General features: G+C 44.5%; 1 protein-coding gene across 2 annotated transcripts in view; it reads right to left on the bottom strand.

The window, feature by feature from the left end:
- Positions 1 to 2,083: 2,083 nt before the first annotated feature.
- The window catches only part of NOA1 (nitric oxide associated 1), a 50,421-nt gene continuing 35,896 nt past the window's right edge, over positions 2,084 to 16,608 (bottom strand). Inside the window, exons 6-7 of one of the 2 annotated variants that reach the window (XM_029600982.1) lie at positions 9,937 to 10,054; positions 2,084 to 3,653 (exon numbers count right to left, since the gene is read on the bottom strand). In XM_029600982.1, coding sequence (XP_029456842.1) covers positions 3,424 to 3,653; positions 9,937 to 10,054 — 348 coding nt within the window. In that variant the 3' untranslated portion in view covers positions 2,084 to 3,423. The remainder of the gene's footprint in view (positions 3,654 to 9,936; positions 10,055 to 16,608) is intronic. The other variant, XM_029600988.1, reaches the window with a different exon arrangement.

Below are 16,608 nucleotides of genomic sequence, written 5' to 3'. Positions count from 1 at the left end.
TTCACTAGAATTTGGGACCCTTTTATGAAATAGCACTAAACTCAGTCTTAATCATTATGAGCTATTAAGCTGCTAACAGACTGGATATTTTGCAATGGCTTAATATTAGTCGGGATGGGTGCTTTTATACATGTCTATTGCATGGATGTTTCTTCTCAATTTTGGTATATGAGTCCAGTTATTTTCTTATCTGTACTCCAAAGATGTCTAGTCAATTATTTCTAAGGAAGCCTGGTTTGGGGAGGGGAAGGGGTGGGGGATAATTGAATAAATCAGTGCGATGATATTGGGGTAGATTTTCAAAGGGTTACACGCGTAACCCCCGAAAACCTACCCCAAACCCCCCTGCGCACGCCGAGCCTATCTTGCATAGGCTGCTGGCATGCGCAAAGCCCCGGGACCTGAGTAAGTCCCGGGGCTTTCCTGGGGGGGGGCATGGCACTACTGGCGCATCATCAGGGGCATTCTGGGGGCATGGCTGTAGCCCCCAGACTGGACTATGGCACCCAGGAGGCCAGCAGGCGTAACTTGTGCAGCAACAACAGGGGGGGGGGGGGGTTAGATAGGGCCAGAGGGGTGGGTTAGGTAGGGGAAGGTGCAGGGGGGAGGATGTGGAAGGGAACGGAGGGAGGCTGCACGCCGACCCCGGATTTTAACAGATACGCGCGGTTACGCGTGTAACTATTGAAATTAATCGTACTTTTGTTTGTGCCTGGTGCGTGAACAAAAGTGCGTGCATAGTTTTATAAAATCTGCCCTATTGTGAAAACTGAAATGTTTTTCTTGCTAACCTGTATATACCTGATTAATGTTTGCCTTAATCTTTGACTAATATAGTGTTGCAATTCATGATTTTGCAGGGCTAGATTATTGCAACTTACTTTTTCTTGGGGTTCCAGATAACACCATCAAGCCGCTTCAGCTCTTACAGAACTCTGCAGCTAGGATTGTTTCAGACACATACCATAAAAACTGCACCGGTTCCCAGCACCCTACCCAGTTCAGTATAAGGTACTTACTAAACTCCATTGTATAATTTACAATAGTGATTTGCCCTAGCTTAGTACTAGATAACACCTCTACACGCAATATAGGAATTTATGCTCAGCATATAAAGGATTATTACCTGTCCCCACCATTAAACAAGAACTTTCGGGTGAAGTAAAGGAAAGAGGTAGTGGCCCATTTTTAAAAAGGGTTACGGATGTGGTTGAGCCTTGTGCACACCGCACGGATTTTCGGTAAAGCCCAGCAACGCATGTAACCCTGGTTACGTGCCGAAGTGCCCGGCCTCTCCAAAGGGGCAGGTTGGGGAGAATGGTCTGGGTAGGGAGGACCAGGACATCACCATTCAACGCTGTCCCAGGGAAGCGCGCGCCGGCAGTAGGCCGGCTCACGTAACTTACTTCTGCTCATCAGAGCAAGTAAGTTACAAAATAAAAAAAAAAGGGGGGGGGGTTGGAGTGGTGAGGGGAGGAAGGTTAGGTATAGTCTTAGGGAAGTTCCCTCCTAGACCACTCCTACTGGAAAAAAGCCCGATTGCATCACCCCGTGTAATTTGAACCTTGCTCCTCGCCTGCAGATATTAAAGTCTGGCATCCATGTACGCATGCTAGGAAAACGCATGCACAGGTTTTAAAATCGACCCCTATAGCTGTTGCTAGAGCTAGTCTTTGAAACAAGATGCCAAAAACGCCAACATTAATACTCAATAAAAAGAAGTCTTAAACCCTGCTTGTTTCAGCTAGCATTTAATGAATAAGAAGTTAAGGGTGCCAACTTTTGGCAATGCTGTTTTGATCTTTAATTTCAGGTAAGATTTTAAGGTAGTCAAATATTCCAATGAGATGTTTGATGTCTTTATGTAGATGATGTATTTGTGCTGTCTTGTCCATCTTACATTTATGAATGTTTAACTGGGAACAGCTTTGGTCTAAAGGGGCATAGAAGAATGTTTTAAATAAATAAATGGTCTCAGAGTGCTTTGCTGAAAAGTACAGTATGTATTCTGAAAGCTTCTAAGACATTGAGGAGGCTTTTTGAAGGAATAATGAACATGTCATCTGAGTCTGCTCAGGCCATGGAAAAATAGAACAGGTTTTTTTTATTAGTATTTAAACTGTGTGCAGGCTTGAGCTCAGACAAAATGCCTCTCACAACAACAAATGTGGCTATACTGTCACTTTAGAAATCTTCACCAGTGCTGGAGCTTTAAATTAATTTTTTAAAAGCTTTAAATAACATGAATATTTTAAAATTAAAGCTGCTCTAGCTTACTTCTTCAAAAGCACACATCAAGCAGCCTGTGCTGCTATGAGATACAGAGCGTTTGCTGCTAAGACCCCACACCGATGATTTTTTACTCAACATGGGCCTGAGCACAAACTGCTTTTTTAAACTCAAAACTACTCTTTGGCAGTAATGAAATTAAAAGTTTGTCAAAACAGCTAAAAAGCTGGTGCACTGGCCACTTACCTTGTCCCAGGTGTGCCCAGGGAATCTTGGTTTAGCACTTTTATTTTTTTAATCTAAGTCTTCAACTTATTTAAATTATGCTGTAGTACTGAATAGAAAAAAAACCTCCTTTCTACTGAGCTATAGTAATCAGCAAGGAAAGGTCACAGAGGCACTTCGTGTTTGACTAGAATCATTCTGGACTGGTGTAGCAGAGAGAGCAGGAAAGAATTATTTTGCTTGAATAAGATTTATTACTTAGAAACCACAGCCCCTAGATTCCTGCAGCAACACAAGGGTAGATTCTGTGGCACGCGTTAGAAAATTCTGCAATACTTCTGCATAAATTTACATAAATAATTTTGTTCTTTTACACAGGAAAAGGATCTTCATAATTGGTGCTGTGAAGGGAAAAAAAAAGGAGGAATAGGGACAGGGGAGGAGAGCTGGGGAAGGGAAGTAGACAGGAACCAAAGGATCTCAGGTTGGAGAGGTAGAGGGAGGGAAGGCAGGCTAATCCACTCATATTTCAAACCCCCCTCCCCAATCTCTTTACCCCCTGACAATCCTCCTCTGGACTTGGTGGTGAAAGGAGTGTGTTAGTGTGGTGCCCTTTGAGAATAGATGCATGAACTTCTGCTGCTTCCAGCCCAACCCTGCCTCATCTCCTGCAGCAATGCCAGAGGGAATACCACCTTGAAGGGCTGGCGTCTTTAGCCCTTCCCCTGCAATAATCATTGAAGATGGATGGCACTACTTGTGATTAAGATTGTCTTTTGTTATAACAAACTTCATTACAAAGTATTTGAAGTCTAAGTAAGTGGTCTTGTGCAATTAAAAGTCAAAAATTTTATGACATGTCCAGTATCTAATCTTAACACAAGACTGTCTCAGTACGGAAGTCCAAGTACAGGGATCTGGGTAAAGTAGATTCCAGAGTTTTAATTGATCTTTTAGGCTGCTTAACTTTTAAAATGTCTGTTTTTTCATTGGCTGCTTTGGTGGACTTGACCGTATGTTGCTCACAAGAGGGACTGGCTTTTTAGTTTTGTAGGCTGGTGTTTTCTTGATGCGCTCTCCTTTGACTTGGCCTATATAGGGTAAGAGAGGAGGTTCACGTTTCATGATAGTAGATCCTTCAGGAGTATATGCTCGTAAATACAGCTTGTCTCCTAAATGAGCAGTAACAGCAACCCAACCTGTGGAAACAAACACACACGTTCAGAAAGTGAATTACAAATTTAGCACATGCTTCCAGTAAACAAACTTACAGGCTTCTTCACAATAGTTATATAAGAAAGGATCTATTAGCTTATTCCTTTACCAAAGATGAAGTCCCAGGATTGAAAATTCAATTCCCAAAATCCCCAGGCAGGAAAATTAAGCTATAATTTAGTAAAGGAAAATTGGTTCTTACCTGCTAATTTTCGTTCCTATAGTACCAAGGATCAGTCCAGACTGCTGGTTATGCCTCCCTTCCAGCAGATGGAGTCAGAGAAAAGCAGCCCCCAGATATACCGGTGTGCCACCTGCGATCCTTCAGTATAATCAATATCAAAGCAGAATGAAGTAGATTTAACAACCAATGACTAGATCAAGCAAAAGCCTTTCCCGGTTTTTTTCTTTTAAACAATAACCAGCGAAAATGTATAAGTGCGCATACAATACTTCAAAGGCACCAAGATCTGTAAACAGAAACAACAAAAATCTGAGTGGACTCTCCTGAACACTATATCCCTGGGGGGGCATCTGGGCTGATCCTTGGTACTACAGGAATGAAAATTAGCAGGTAAGAACCAATTTTCCTTTCCCTGTACGTACCAGGATCAGTCCAGACTGCTGGGATGTACCCATGCTACCCTCAATGGGGTGGGACCCAGAGAGTCCCGCTTGAAGCACACTGCTGCCAAAAGAATCCATATCCGGAGCTCAGACATCCAAACGGTAATGCTTAGCAAACGTGTGCAAGGATTTCCAAGTAGCTGCCCTGCAGATGATTTCTTGAGGTGATACATATTGGCTCTTTGCCCACGACACCGCTTGCGATCTGATAGAATGAGCCTTAAGACCATCTGGCACTTGTCACCCGTGACATATGTATGTTGAAGCAATAGCGTCCTTTAGCCATCGGGCAATGGTAGCCTTGGAAGCCTTACACCCCTTCTTTGGACCACTCCATAAGACAAAAAGTTGATCAGACAAAGTATTAATCACCTCCAAGTACCGCAGAAGAATCTGTCGTACGTCCAACTTCCTCATATCCTGGCCCTGAGGACAACTTTCATCCACATCCGGAAAGGCTGGTAACTCAGACTGGTTGACGAGGAACACAGAGACCACCTTTGGCAGAAAAGAAGGCACTGTCCGAAGTGAGACTCCAGAGTCCGATATTCCTAAGAACGGTTCTCTGCATGACAACGCCTGAAGTTCCGAAACTCGTCTAGCCGAACAGATAGCCACGAGAAACACCGTTTTGAGAGTTAAATCCTTCAACGTGGCCCACTTGATAGGCTCAAAAGGAGAACCGCAAAGTCCACGGAGAACCAAATTCAAACTCCACGAAGGACAAACCGCCCGCACTGACAGGTGTAAATGTTTTGCTCCCCTCAAAAAAACGAGCAACATCCGGATGTCCCGCGATGGAGGTACCCTCAATCTTACCTCGTTAGCAGCCTAACACTGCTACCTGGACCCTGAGTGAATTATATGCCAATCCTTTCTTCAAGCCTTCCTGCAAGAATGTGCACTATAGTGGCCTGCCACCTTCAACCCAGTGCACCAGAAATCAAGCTCGTTCCACACCCGAACATAGGTGAGAGAAGTAGATGTCTTTCGTGCGAGTAGAAGAGTGGTCATCACCACCTCTGGATAGCCTTTCTTTCTCAATTGTCTCCTCTCATAAGCCAAGCCACTAGACAAAAATGATCCACCTGATCGAAAAATGCGGGGCCCTGTCGCAGCAGATTCAGTAGATGACTCAGACGCAAAGGGCCCTCTACCGCTAGGTTGATCGGATCTGCAAACCATAGACTTCTCGGCCACTCCGGAGCCACAAGAATAACCGGCCTCCGGTGGGATTCTATTCGCCTTAAAACCTTTCCCACCAACGGCCAAGGAGGAAACACGTAGAGGAGAATGTCGGGAGATCACGGTAGAACCAGGGCATCCACCCCTTCCGACCCGTGCTCCCTTCTGCGGCTGAAGAAACAAGCCGCTTTGGCGGTCAGTCGAGTCGCCATCAAGTACAGCGCGTCCACTCCGGCTATACGAGATGCCACTATGCGGGACAAATTGCGTTCCACCCAGGCCATCAAGTGGTCCGCTTCGGAGGCTACCAGCCGACTTCTTGTACCCCCTTGACGGTTTACGTAAACCACGATGGTCGCATTGTCAGATAAGATCCGTACCGCCCAGTGTCGGACAAGCGGAAGAAATTGGCGCAGTGCTAGGCGAACTGCCCTGGTTTCCAACCAATTTATGGACCACTTGGCCTGCTGAGGGGACCATTGGCCCTGCGTTGACTGTGACTGACAGACTGCCCCCCAACCGGTCAGGCTGGCATCCGTCGTCACAATCATCCATTGGGGATTTTCCAGGTCCACGCCCCGAAGCAAGTGATTTGGGACCAACCACCAATCTAGGCTGGCCCTGGCCAGTTCCAGCAACAGTAAGGGCAGGAGGAACTCCTCAGACTTAGGGTCCCAACGGGAAAGCAGCGCCCTCTGCAAAGGTCACATATGAGCAAAGGCCCAAGGAACCAACTCCAGGGTAGATGCCATAGAACCAAGAACCTGTAAATAATCCCACACCTTGGGCAAAGGTAGGGCCAACATGCGTTGAACCTGAGACTAACTTCTCCATCCTCACCTGAGGAAGGGAACCCTTGCCCACAGATGGGTTGAAGCATGCTCCTAGAAATTCCAAAACCTGGGACGGAACCAGTTGGCTCTTGACGTAATTGATGACCCAGCCTAGCGAATGCAAACTGTGCAAAACAGACTGTAACGCCACCTTGCAAAACTCCTCTGATTTCGCTTGAATGAGCCAGTTGTCCAGGTAGGGATGAACTAATATCCCTTCCTGCCGAAGGCTCGCTGCCACTACCACCATCACCTTGGTGAAGACTCGTGGAGCCATCCCACCAACCCAAATGGTAGGGCGCGAAACTGGTAATGCTCTCCCAAAACCATGAACCGCAAGAACCTCTGATGGTGTTCTTGGATTCCTATGTGAAGGTAAGCTTCTGTCAGATCCAAAGAAGCCAAAAACTCGCCCTTGTGGATGGCCGCAATGACGGATCTCAACTTCTCCATCCGAAACCACAGGACTCGCAACGCTGTGTTGACCTTCTTCAAATCCAAGATCGGCCAAAACGAGCCTTCCTTCTTGGGGACCATGAAGTAAATGGAGTAATGACCGGTCCGAAGCTCAGCTGATGGAACTGGGACAATCGCTCCCAGTGCCTTCAACCGAGACAGCATTTGAAGAATCACTTGTTGTTTTGTCTGAGACCTGCAGGGAGACACTAGAAATAGATCCCGAAGTGGCCGAGCAAAATCCAAAGCGTAACCATGATTTATATCTAGAACTCACTGGTCTGAGGTTACCTTGATCCATTCCTCGCAAAACAGGGAGAGCCGTCTGAGGTTATCTTGATCCATTCCTTGCAAAACAGGGAGAGCCGTCCCCCGATCTCCAGAACGGAGGAATGGGCCGGCGCCCCTTCATTGGGGATGAAACCGTGAGAGGTTCCGGTGCGCTGAGGCCGGCCTGCCTCGAAAGGAATGTGCCCATGCTTGTGACCTTGCCGACGTTTGCCGGGGAGCAAAGGAAGAACCCCTCCCTGAACGGAAATAGGCCAACCTCGAAAACGGCCCTGGAATGCGTCGGAGGGGGCGAGACTGTCTGGACTTGTCCTCAGGGAGCTTGTAAACCTTGTTGTCTCCCAAGGCTTTAATAAGTTGCTCTAGCTTGTCTCCAAACAACAGCTTCCCCATGAAAGGAAAGGAACCCAGTTGAGGCTTAGAAGAGGCATCAGCCGACCAGTTACGGAGCCACAGCAGCCACCTTGCGGAAACTGTGCAGATGTAAGGAGAAGATCATACAAAGCATCCGCCGTATAGGCAACCGCTGATTTCATGCGGTTCGCCTGCTCAGCATTCCCCGGGGGAAGCTCCTGTGACGTGAGCAATTGCTGAATCCAGCGGAGGGTAGCCCTCTGCATAATGCTGCTACAGACAGCGGCCCTCACTCCCAACGCAGACACCTCAAAAATCCACTTAAGTAAAATTTCCAGCTTTCTATCCTGAAGATCCTTGAGTGCTGCCCCTCCCGTTACGGGAATTGTTGTGTGTTTAGCTATGGCAGTGACGGCCAAGTCCACCTTAGGAATCTTGAGAAGATCCAAAGACTCATTAGGCAGCGGATAAAGCTTTTCCATGGCTCTGCTAACCCGCAAGGAGGCTTCAAGGTGAATCCCATTCTTAGGACACAATCTGGAAAAGTTTTAGATGAAAAGGAAGAGTTTGAGGTGGAGCTCGAAGCCCCGATAAAACCGAATCTCCAGGAGAAAGATCCGCCACTGCTTGCGGAGCTGGAATCACCAGTTCCTGAAGCACATGTGGAATTAACGGATCTAGTTCCTCCTTGCTGAACAAACGGAGCACCTGTGGATCATCCCCCTCAACTGGAGCAGCACTGTCCACATCACTCTTATCTAGAGTGGAAGGGCCCTGAGGCGCTGGATCCGCAGGATTAGAGGGCGCGGGGAGCCCCTGATCTGGAACTGAGCAGGGAAACCATGGCCCAGCTCTCCCCTGGTCCGCTGCAGTCTTAAAAAGCTTAGCTGGAGGAGGAGACTGTTTCCCAGTCAGTTTCAGCTTCTACATATGCCCTATGAAGCAGTAAGACAAACTGCAAGGAAAATGGGTGCTGCCTCTTTAAGGGCCCCCCGCCCAGGCAAATTCGAGGGAGGAGCTGAGTCTGGCTGCAAATCGCGGGTTCGCTGAGGGCTTAATGACGGCGGGGAGAGGGGAGGGAGATCTTCTCCCTCTGAGGCTTGATCAGCATCGGGACCTGACGCAGGCAAATGGCCGCCGCTCCCATGCCAAGCAGGGACGGGGCAGGCCTCTGCCTCCGAGCCGTGTGTTTGTGGCAGAGAAGAATTCCGCCCAGAAATCGGCCGCTGCAAAGGCCCCTCACCCCCAGTGATACAGTGGGAGCAGAGGCCTTCGCGGGAGAGCTGTGCAGCTGGCTCCCCACAAGCCTCACAAGTCAACCCACGCAGCATAAAAAGCACGCAAAAAGAAAACTAAGCAGCCGGGTGAAAAATCCACCCCCTCCGGAGGCCCGGGAGATCTCGGCAGGCTAGGGCTGAATAAAGAAAATGTTTGTCTGCAAGTGAAAAACTCCTTTCCCCTCTTTTTTTTTTTTTTTTTAATCAGCCACCAAACAAGGGAAAAAACCTCCCTGATTAACAATTGCCAGCACCCACCCAATTTTGACTTCTCTGGACTAGTATGGAAGGGGGGAGAGTGACCGGCCCACTGGTAAATCCTCCCCCCGGCTCACCGGTCAAGGTACAAGTCTCCGGGGATAACGGCTTTAAGGCAATGCCCTGCCTTGCCTGCCTTTAGATAGCCTTCAGTACACCATGGCCATCTGACAGAACTGAAATGATTTATTTATTTGTTTACTCAAGGTTGATCTAGCCAAAAGTCTAAGGTTTCTCTCAAATGCCAAACCTTTCAGAAGTAAAAAATCAATCTGGAAATGTGACAAGGATCAGGACTGCAGGTTATGCTCTCTTGCATCTGCTGGAGTCAGAGAGATGCTGGAGGATCGCAGGTGGCACACCGGTATATCTGGGGAGTGCGTTTCAGCTTTTCTCTGACTCAATCTGCTGGAAGGGAGGCACAACCAGCAGTCTCGACTGATCCTGGTAAGTACAGGGAATGGCATGTACTCAAGATGGTATGGAGTGAGCATGGTGCATTACCTATAACCAGCTCTGTAGCTATCATCCTATTGGAGAGGCTCACCACATTCACTGCTATATAATAAATGAGAGAATGTATTTTATTTAGCTCACACCTTTACATTGCTAGCTCAATGTTACAGGCATATATAATAGGTACTTTCCTGCCCCCTTACAAGCTTAAGGACCAGATGCAATAAGGTGCGCTCAGCAGAGCACAGTTTTACCTCAGTTGTGCGCAAACTATGCAGTCTTAATGCAACACTTATATCAGCCCCTAAATTTGAACCTGAGGCAACGGAGGGTGAAGCGACTTGCTGAATTAACTGTCCTGGTTCTCAGCCCACTGCTCTAACCATTAGGCTACTCCTCCACTCATCCCTAGGTTCTCAATATATACATAGTCGTTTGCATTTTAGGATTAGACAGGTTTCAAGAGCCCAGCAGCCAAAATTAAAATCAACTGCTCTTAGTCAGTCTGATCTTTCATAGATATATATTTTTACCAGTTGTGGAAAGTTTGATATCAGCCACAGCTTCAAGTGTTCCAGCTCCTTCCAATGTAATATCCTGAGGAACAAGAGGAGGGAATTCTTTCATTCGTTCTTCACCACCAATCGGAATCTAAAATAGCAACCAAGGATACAAATGCTCTAAGGTTCCAAGTGTGAATTTCAGCACGGAAATGAAAGATAACTTAATACTTCCGACATTACATTCATTAAAAACTCATCAACAAAATCTGAGCATGTGCCAAAATCTAATACCACCAAAATAACTGCTTTTGTATTACATTTGCAATGCTCTTTTGAAAAATGTCACATTTCCACTAGCAGAATTATGCTGTTGAAACCACTGTGACGGGCTGGTTAATAGCTTGGTTGCAATGCTTTTTACTGGCATATGAGAGATGGGTTTGATTTTTCAGACTACTGTTCCTTGGACTGACTCGACCTGTGGTTGATGCAGAGACAACATAGTCACTGGGGGGAGGCAGTGCCAGCCATCCCATCACAGCAACAGATAGATGCTGGCTGACTATGTACCTGTTCCGGATGGGACAGTAGTCCACACTTATCAGCTAACAGACAGTCACTGTGATGGAAGGTTTCAAAATCTGGGTGGGGGGAGGGGCAAACCCACGTAATCTCCCATGAAGATTTGTGGCACCACAACCTCAGTAGGAGCTGGATCCGATTAAGCTAGAAGCCAAAATGAAGAGGAACAAACTGCTGGCCTCTGAAAAGGAGATGCAAATATGTGGCTGCTTGAGGACTCTCACTGCATAACTATTCAGCCTACTGGTTAAAGGTCACTTCTTACACTCCTACTCAATGAAAATGGAAGGATAAGCTTGAATTTTGTGACAGACATTATCAGCCGCCTGGAAACATCACAGGCATCCAGAATTCTTCTGAGAACTGACTGTGAATATAAGTGAGACAGTTACCAAACCAATACAACTCAATTATCTTAATTTTTTGGGTGTTCTTTACAATATGTATACTGTGGAAAGCATTACGCACCTGACATTCTGTCTCTTTCATCTGCATGTGCATCAGGCATAACACTATACAGTATATATATATATATTGTGTAATTCAACAGGAGGTGACAGACAGTCCTGCGGAGCCTGATCCAAAGCATGGAAGTAATCCTGTACAGCCCACTCAGGCAGTAGACATCAACTCTCCCACTAGTCCAGGCCAGCAGATGCCTTGTGCCACGTAGTCTTCCCTCTACTACTTGGGGCCAGTCCGACGTTTGAATTGCACGGGAACAGCATCCTGCACAATTCAAAGCACTAGTCAGGCCCCAGAGACCACCACCATGGCCTGAGGCAATGCTGTTCTCCTATTCCTTCTGCTGCCCCAGATAAGCAGTGTTGAGAGAGAATACCATGTCAGATTAAAGGTACATCAAGTCCAGCATCCTGTCTCTTGACAGAGACTAATCCATGTTACATGTACCAAGCAAGATTCCAAAGAATAGGTCCAATCCTCCTTGCTTATAATCAGAAATAAGCAGTGAATGTTCCAAGCCAAATGGCTAATAGTGGTTTATGAACATTTCCTCCAATAACTTGTCTAGACCCTTTTTTAAACCCAGCTACACTAACTGCTTTCACTATATCCTCTGGAAACAAAATTCCACAGTTTAATTGTACACCAAATTAAAAAATACATTTAAAACAAATTGGAAAATGACTTAGCTATTAGCTTCCTAGAGTTTCCCTTAGACCTAGTACTATTTAAAAGGGTAATTTACTGATCCTTAGTTACCTATTCAATCTCACTTAAGATTTTATAGATCTCTATCATATCTTCTCCAGGCTGAAGAGCCCTAGCCTGTTTAGTCTTTCTTCATAAGGAAGCCATCCCCTTTACCTTTTAGGTCACGCTTCTGTGTACCTTTTCTAGTTCTATTTTTTTAATGAAGCAACCAGGACGGCACACAATACTCAAGGTTCAGTCACACCATGGATAAATGGAGAGGCATATCATCCTGTTTGATTTTCCATTCCATATATCTTATTTTATGTATATTATTTATATTACTGCTATTTATTTTCCATTGTTTTATGTACTTTATTAATGTACAGCTGTAATCTGCTTAGTACTGCAGATAGGCAGGCTATAGTATTTGTAAAATTTTTAAATATTCTATTTGCTTTTTTAACTCTGCCGCACATTAAGCTGAGGATTTAAAAAGTATTGTCCACCGTGACTACAAGATCCTTTGTCCTGGGCATTGATGCCTATCAAACCCAGCATTGTATAACTAAAGCTTGGATTATTATTCTTTATATGCATTGTTGTCCACAATAAATTTCATCTGTCTTTAACATACCCTATCACCCAGTCTCGCAGTCTTCTTGAAATTCCTCACAATTGGTTTGTGATCTAACTACTTTGAACAATTTTATGTTATCTGCAAATTTGATAACCTCACGTCAGTCCCTTTTCCAGATCATTTACAAAATGTTAAAATCAACCAGTCCCAGTACATATCCATGGATCGCTCCACTATTTACCTGTCTGTCTTATTGTTTTCTATCCTTTGGCCAGTTACCAATCCACAAATGGACACTGCCTCCTATCCCAGGACTCTATTTTCCTGATAAGCCTTTCATAAGGGAATTTGTCAAACCTCTTTTGAAAATCCACATACACTATTTCAACTGACTAATCCTCATTATTAACCCCTCCAAAAAAAAAAAAAAAAGAAAAGATTTATAAGGATTGGCTAGGGGGAATGGGAAGACAGGCTGGTGGCACAGACAGATTTAGTTAGGTGCACATGCGAGGACAGTCCAGGGAGACTAGAAAAATCAGCTGGGGTTGGGGAGGCTAGGCGAGACAAGAAATTGGCTAGGGTCATGTGTCCAAGAAAGAAGGGAAGGGAATGTGTGTGTGTGGGATAGCTGGGTGGGCAAGGTAGGCAGTGAATTACCAGGTAGATTGGGAAATGTTGCTCTTTTCAAGCCCAAGCACACCAACCTCCACAGAACAAGCAGTGTAGACATGGAGAGGATTCATATAGCCAAAAGAGCAGCTATGGAAGCACAGTTCACCCCAAAAGTGCTTCTTCCAAATTTTGAAACAGAAGGAGAGGGAGCAGATACACATATGAACCCATCACAATGGACCAGCTTTCTCTAAATATAGTGCCAGAGCAGAGAGAAGTTGGCTGAGTTAGTTACTTTGGCTACCATGTATGGCTGCCAGAGCTTCTTCACTCTTCACTCTTAATAGAACGAATCACATCCAGTGCTCAGTGCACATTCTCCTAGTCTCTCCACCTAGGGATAAGAAAAAGGCTGGAAAGACTCAAAAGGAAGCAGCTCAGGAAGGTGGAAATAAGGAGGATGCTGTATGCATGCCTCATAAAAGCAGGAACCAGAATAAAAATAAAATTAAAAAAAAAAAAAAGCAGGGACCAGCAATCCATGTGCTGCATGTTGCCCATTAATTAGGGCATATGATGTAACTAGAAAGAAGAGGCAAGGCACGATTACATGATGGCGCTGGCCGTCCATTGCTCCTACCATGTGATGGGGGCAGACCAATGGCACCTGTAGCCTCTGTAACATAGTAAGGGCAAAGGGGTTGTAGTTAATTAAATTTAAAGGGTTGGGATGGGGAATAGGGACAAAAAAACCCAAACACATTGGTTGTAGTTTTGTTTTTAAATATTCGCTCCATAAGACACACAGACATTTCCCCCCCACTTTTGGGGGGGAAAAAAAGTGTGTCTTATGGAGCAAAAAATACGGTAGTCTGCTAACCAACTGGACAATGTTCATTTGACCACTGTTGTGCCTAATCAATTAGGACTGTAAGAGACAGTGTTGTGAAGTTTAATGATGTAGCCGAGTTATTCTTTTGTAGTAGGCCAAGGCCCTCTACAGTCTAAGGTGCATATGGTTCGGTGCTTATTGATGAGGATGTTGGGGCAATACCCATTCGAGAATTTTCAAGGGTGACAAGTCAGATGAACAACCAAATCACGGTGAACCTGGAAGATGATGTAGGCCAGATTGACAAATTGAAGAGTAGCAAATCACCTGGACCAGATAGTATGCACCCCAGTGTTCTGAACGAACTCAAAAATGAAATTTCAGACCTAGTCTAAGTAATTTGTAACTTCTCATTAACATCATCTGTTGTATCTCAAGACTGGAAGGTGGCCAATATAATCCTGATATTGAAAAAGGGCTCCAAGAGAGAAGCGGGAAACTACAGACCGATGAGCCTGACTTCAGTGCCGGGAAAAATCATGGAAACTGTTATAAAGCATAAAATCACAGAACATTTAGATAGACATGGTTTAATGGGACACAGCCAGCATGGATTTACCCAAGTCTTGCCTCACAAATCTACATTTTGAAGGGGTGAAAAAACATGTTTCCAACAGTGACCAGTCCAGGTTACAAGTACTTGGCAAGTATCCAAACATTAAATAGATCCCATGCTAGTAAAGCCAGTAATAGTGGTGGCTATTCCCTAACGGTCCGATACAGTAAACCACGCAGAAGAGCGGGCAAGCGCCCGCTCTCCCAGCACGCGCGATTCAGTAAGTTAATTATTTAAATTAGGGCCTGCGGTAAAAAGAGGCACTAGGGACACTAGCATGTCCCTAGTGCCTCTTTTTTTTGACAGAAGCGGCGACTGTCAGCGAGTTTGACAGCTGATGCTCAATTTTGCCGGTGTCTGTTCTCAAACCCGCTGACAGCCACGCGAGCGCACTGTACTGTATCGGCCTGTAAGTCATCTCTATTAATATCAGTTAATGGACTTTACCAAGACGTTATCCAAACCTTTTTTAAACTCAGGTACACTAACTGCCCTAACCACATCCTCAGGCAACAAATTCCAGAGCTTAATTATGCATTGAGTAAAAAAAGAATTTTCTACAATTTATTTTAAATGTGCTACTTGCTAACTTCATGGAGTGACCCCTATGCCTTCTATTATCTGAAAGAGTAAATAACCGATTCACATTTACCCAATCTTGACCTCATTAATTTATAGACCTCTATCATATCTCTTGTGTCTTCTCCAAGCTGAACAGCCCTAACCTCTTTAGCCTTTCCTCATAGGGGAGTCATTCCATCCCCTTTATCATTTTGGTTGCCCTTTTCTGTAGCTTCTCCACTGCAACTATATCGTTTTTGAGATGCGGCGACTAGAACTGTACACAGTACTCAAGTTGTGGTCTCACACAGAGGCATTATGACATTTTCCGTTTTATTCACCATTCCCTGCCTAATAACTCCTAACATTGTTTGCTTTTTTTTGACTGCCACAGCCCACTGAGCAGACGATTTCAATGTATTATCATCTATGACACCTAGATCTTTTTCCTGGGTGGTAGCTCCTAATATGGAATCTAACATCATGTAACTACAGCATGGGTTATTTTTCCCTATATGCATCACCTTGCACTTGCCACATTAAATTTCATCTGCCATTTGGTTGCCCAATTCACATTTCCTTTCATGAGAATGTGGTTAAGGCAGTTAACCTTGAAAAAGGTTTGGCTAAGTTCCTGGAGGAGACATCCACAAACTATCAATCAATAGGGAATAGCCACTGCTTGTTGCCAACATTAGTAGCATAAGATCTATTTAATGTTTGCATGCTTGCCAGGTACTTGTGACTTGGGATTACCCACTGTTGGAAATAGGATACTGGGGCTTGATGGACCCTTGGTCTGACCCAGTATGGCATATCTTTTGTTGTTATGGCCTCAGAAAGAACGGGGAAGTATGATGATTTCATTAATATGGAAAGCTGATACTTTTGATAGAATTTTGAGTGGGTGTGGAGCAGTACCCTATTGTGAAAAAACTGAACAGAATGAAATTAATAAGTTAGCTTGAAGTTCACTCACCCTTTTGGCTGTTACTAGAACAGTACTTTCAATGTTAGAAACTTGAAAGAAGCCAATGATTCAAATCGTATTTACATGAGTTGTGCTAGGACTAAGTTTAGATTCCATGGAATAAATGTTTTTTGTTATTGGAGGTTTAGTCTACCATTAACCTTTCATGAATTTGGAAAGGAGGGGAGTTAGGAAGGATAGGTTAGAATCCCTCACCTGGGGAAACAGACCGAATTAGTGATCAGTAGAATGTGTTTTAGATATATATAAAAACCCTAGGTTGGAATAATGATTAATGTGGGCTGCAGTATTAGTTTAGCATTGTTTTGTTGTTTTTAAATTAGGATTTTAATTTGAGATTGGTTTTATATTGTAGCTATGATTTTAGATATTGGATTTTGTTTATTGTAATTTATTTGGAGATGTATTTTCTGTACTGTAAACAGACTTGATATCTTGTGAGGAAGGTCGGTATATAAAAATGTTTAAATAAAAAAAAAAAATAAATACATTTGAATACTAATGGATGAGAGGCGATAGGTTTACTCTTGATCAGAGTATGATAAGCAGCTAAAGCACTGAGATGTACTCTCACTGATAAAGTGCTGAGACCCAAAGCAGACAGAGAAAGCAAGTAGTTAAGCAAGTCTTTGGGTTCGCATGAGAATAGATCCAAAGAATTTTGCTGACATGCGGAAAATCTTTTCCATTTAAAACCATACGCTCCACTAGTTTTCTTGCAGATACTATGATGTCCTCAACTTCCTTTGGTAATGACAATACAGAGATTA

This window comes from Rhinatrema bivittatum, chromosome 1 (genome assembly GCF_901001135.1).
Source record: "Rhinatrema bivittatum chromosome 1, aRhiBiv1.1, whole genome shotgun sequence".
In the NCBI taxonomy this organism is placed as follows: Eukaryota; Metazoa; Chordata; class Amphibia; order Gymnophiona; family Rhinatrematidae; genus Rhinatrema; species Rhinatrema bivittatum.
This window is presented reverse-complemented; position numbering and strand designations above follow the sequence as displayed.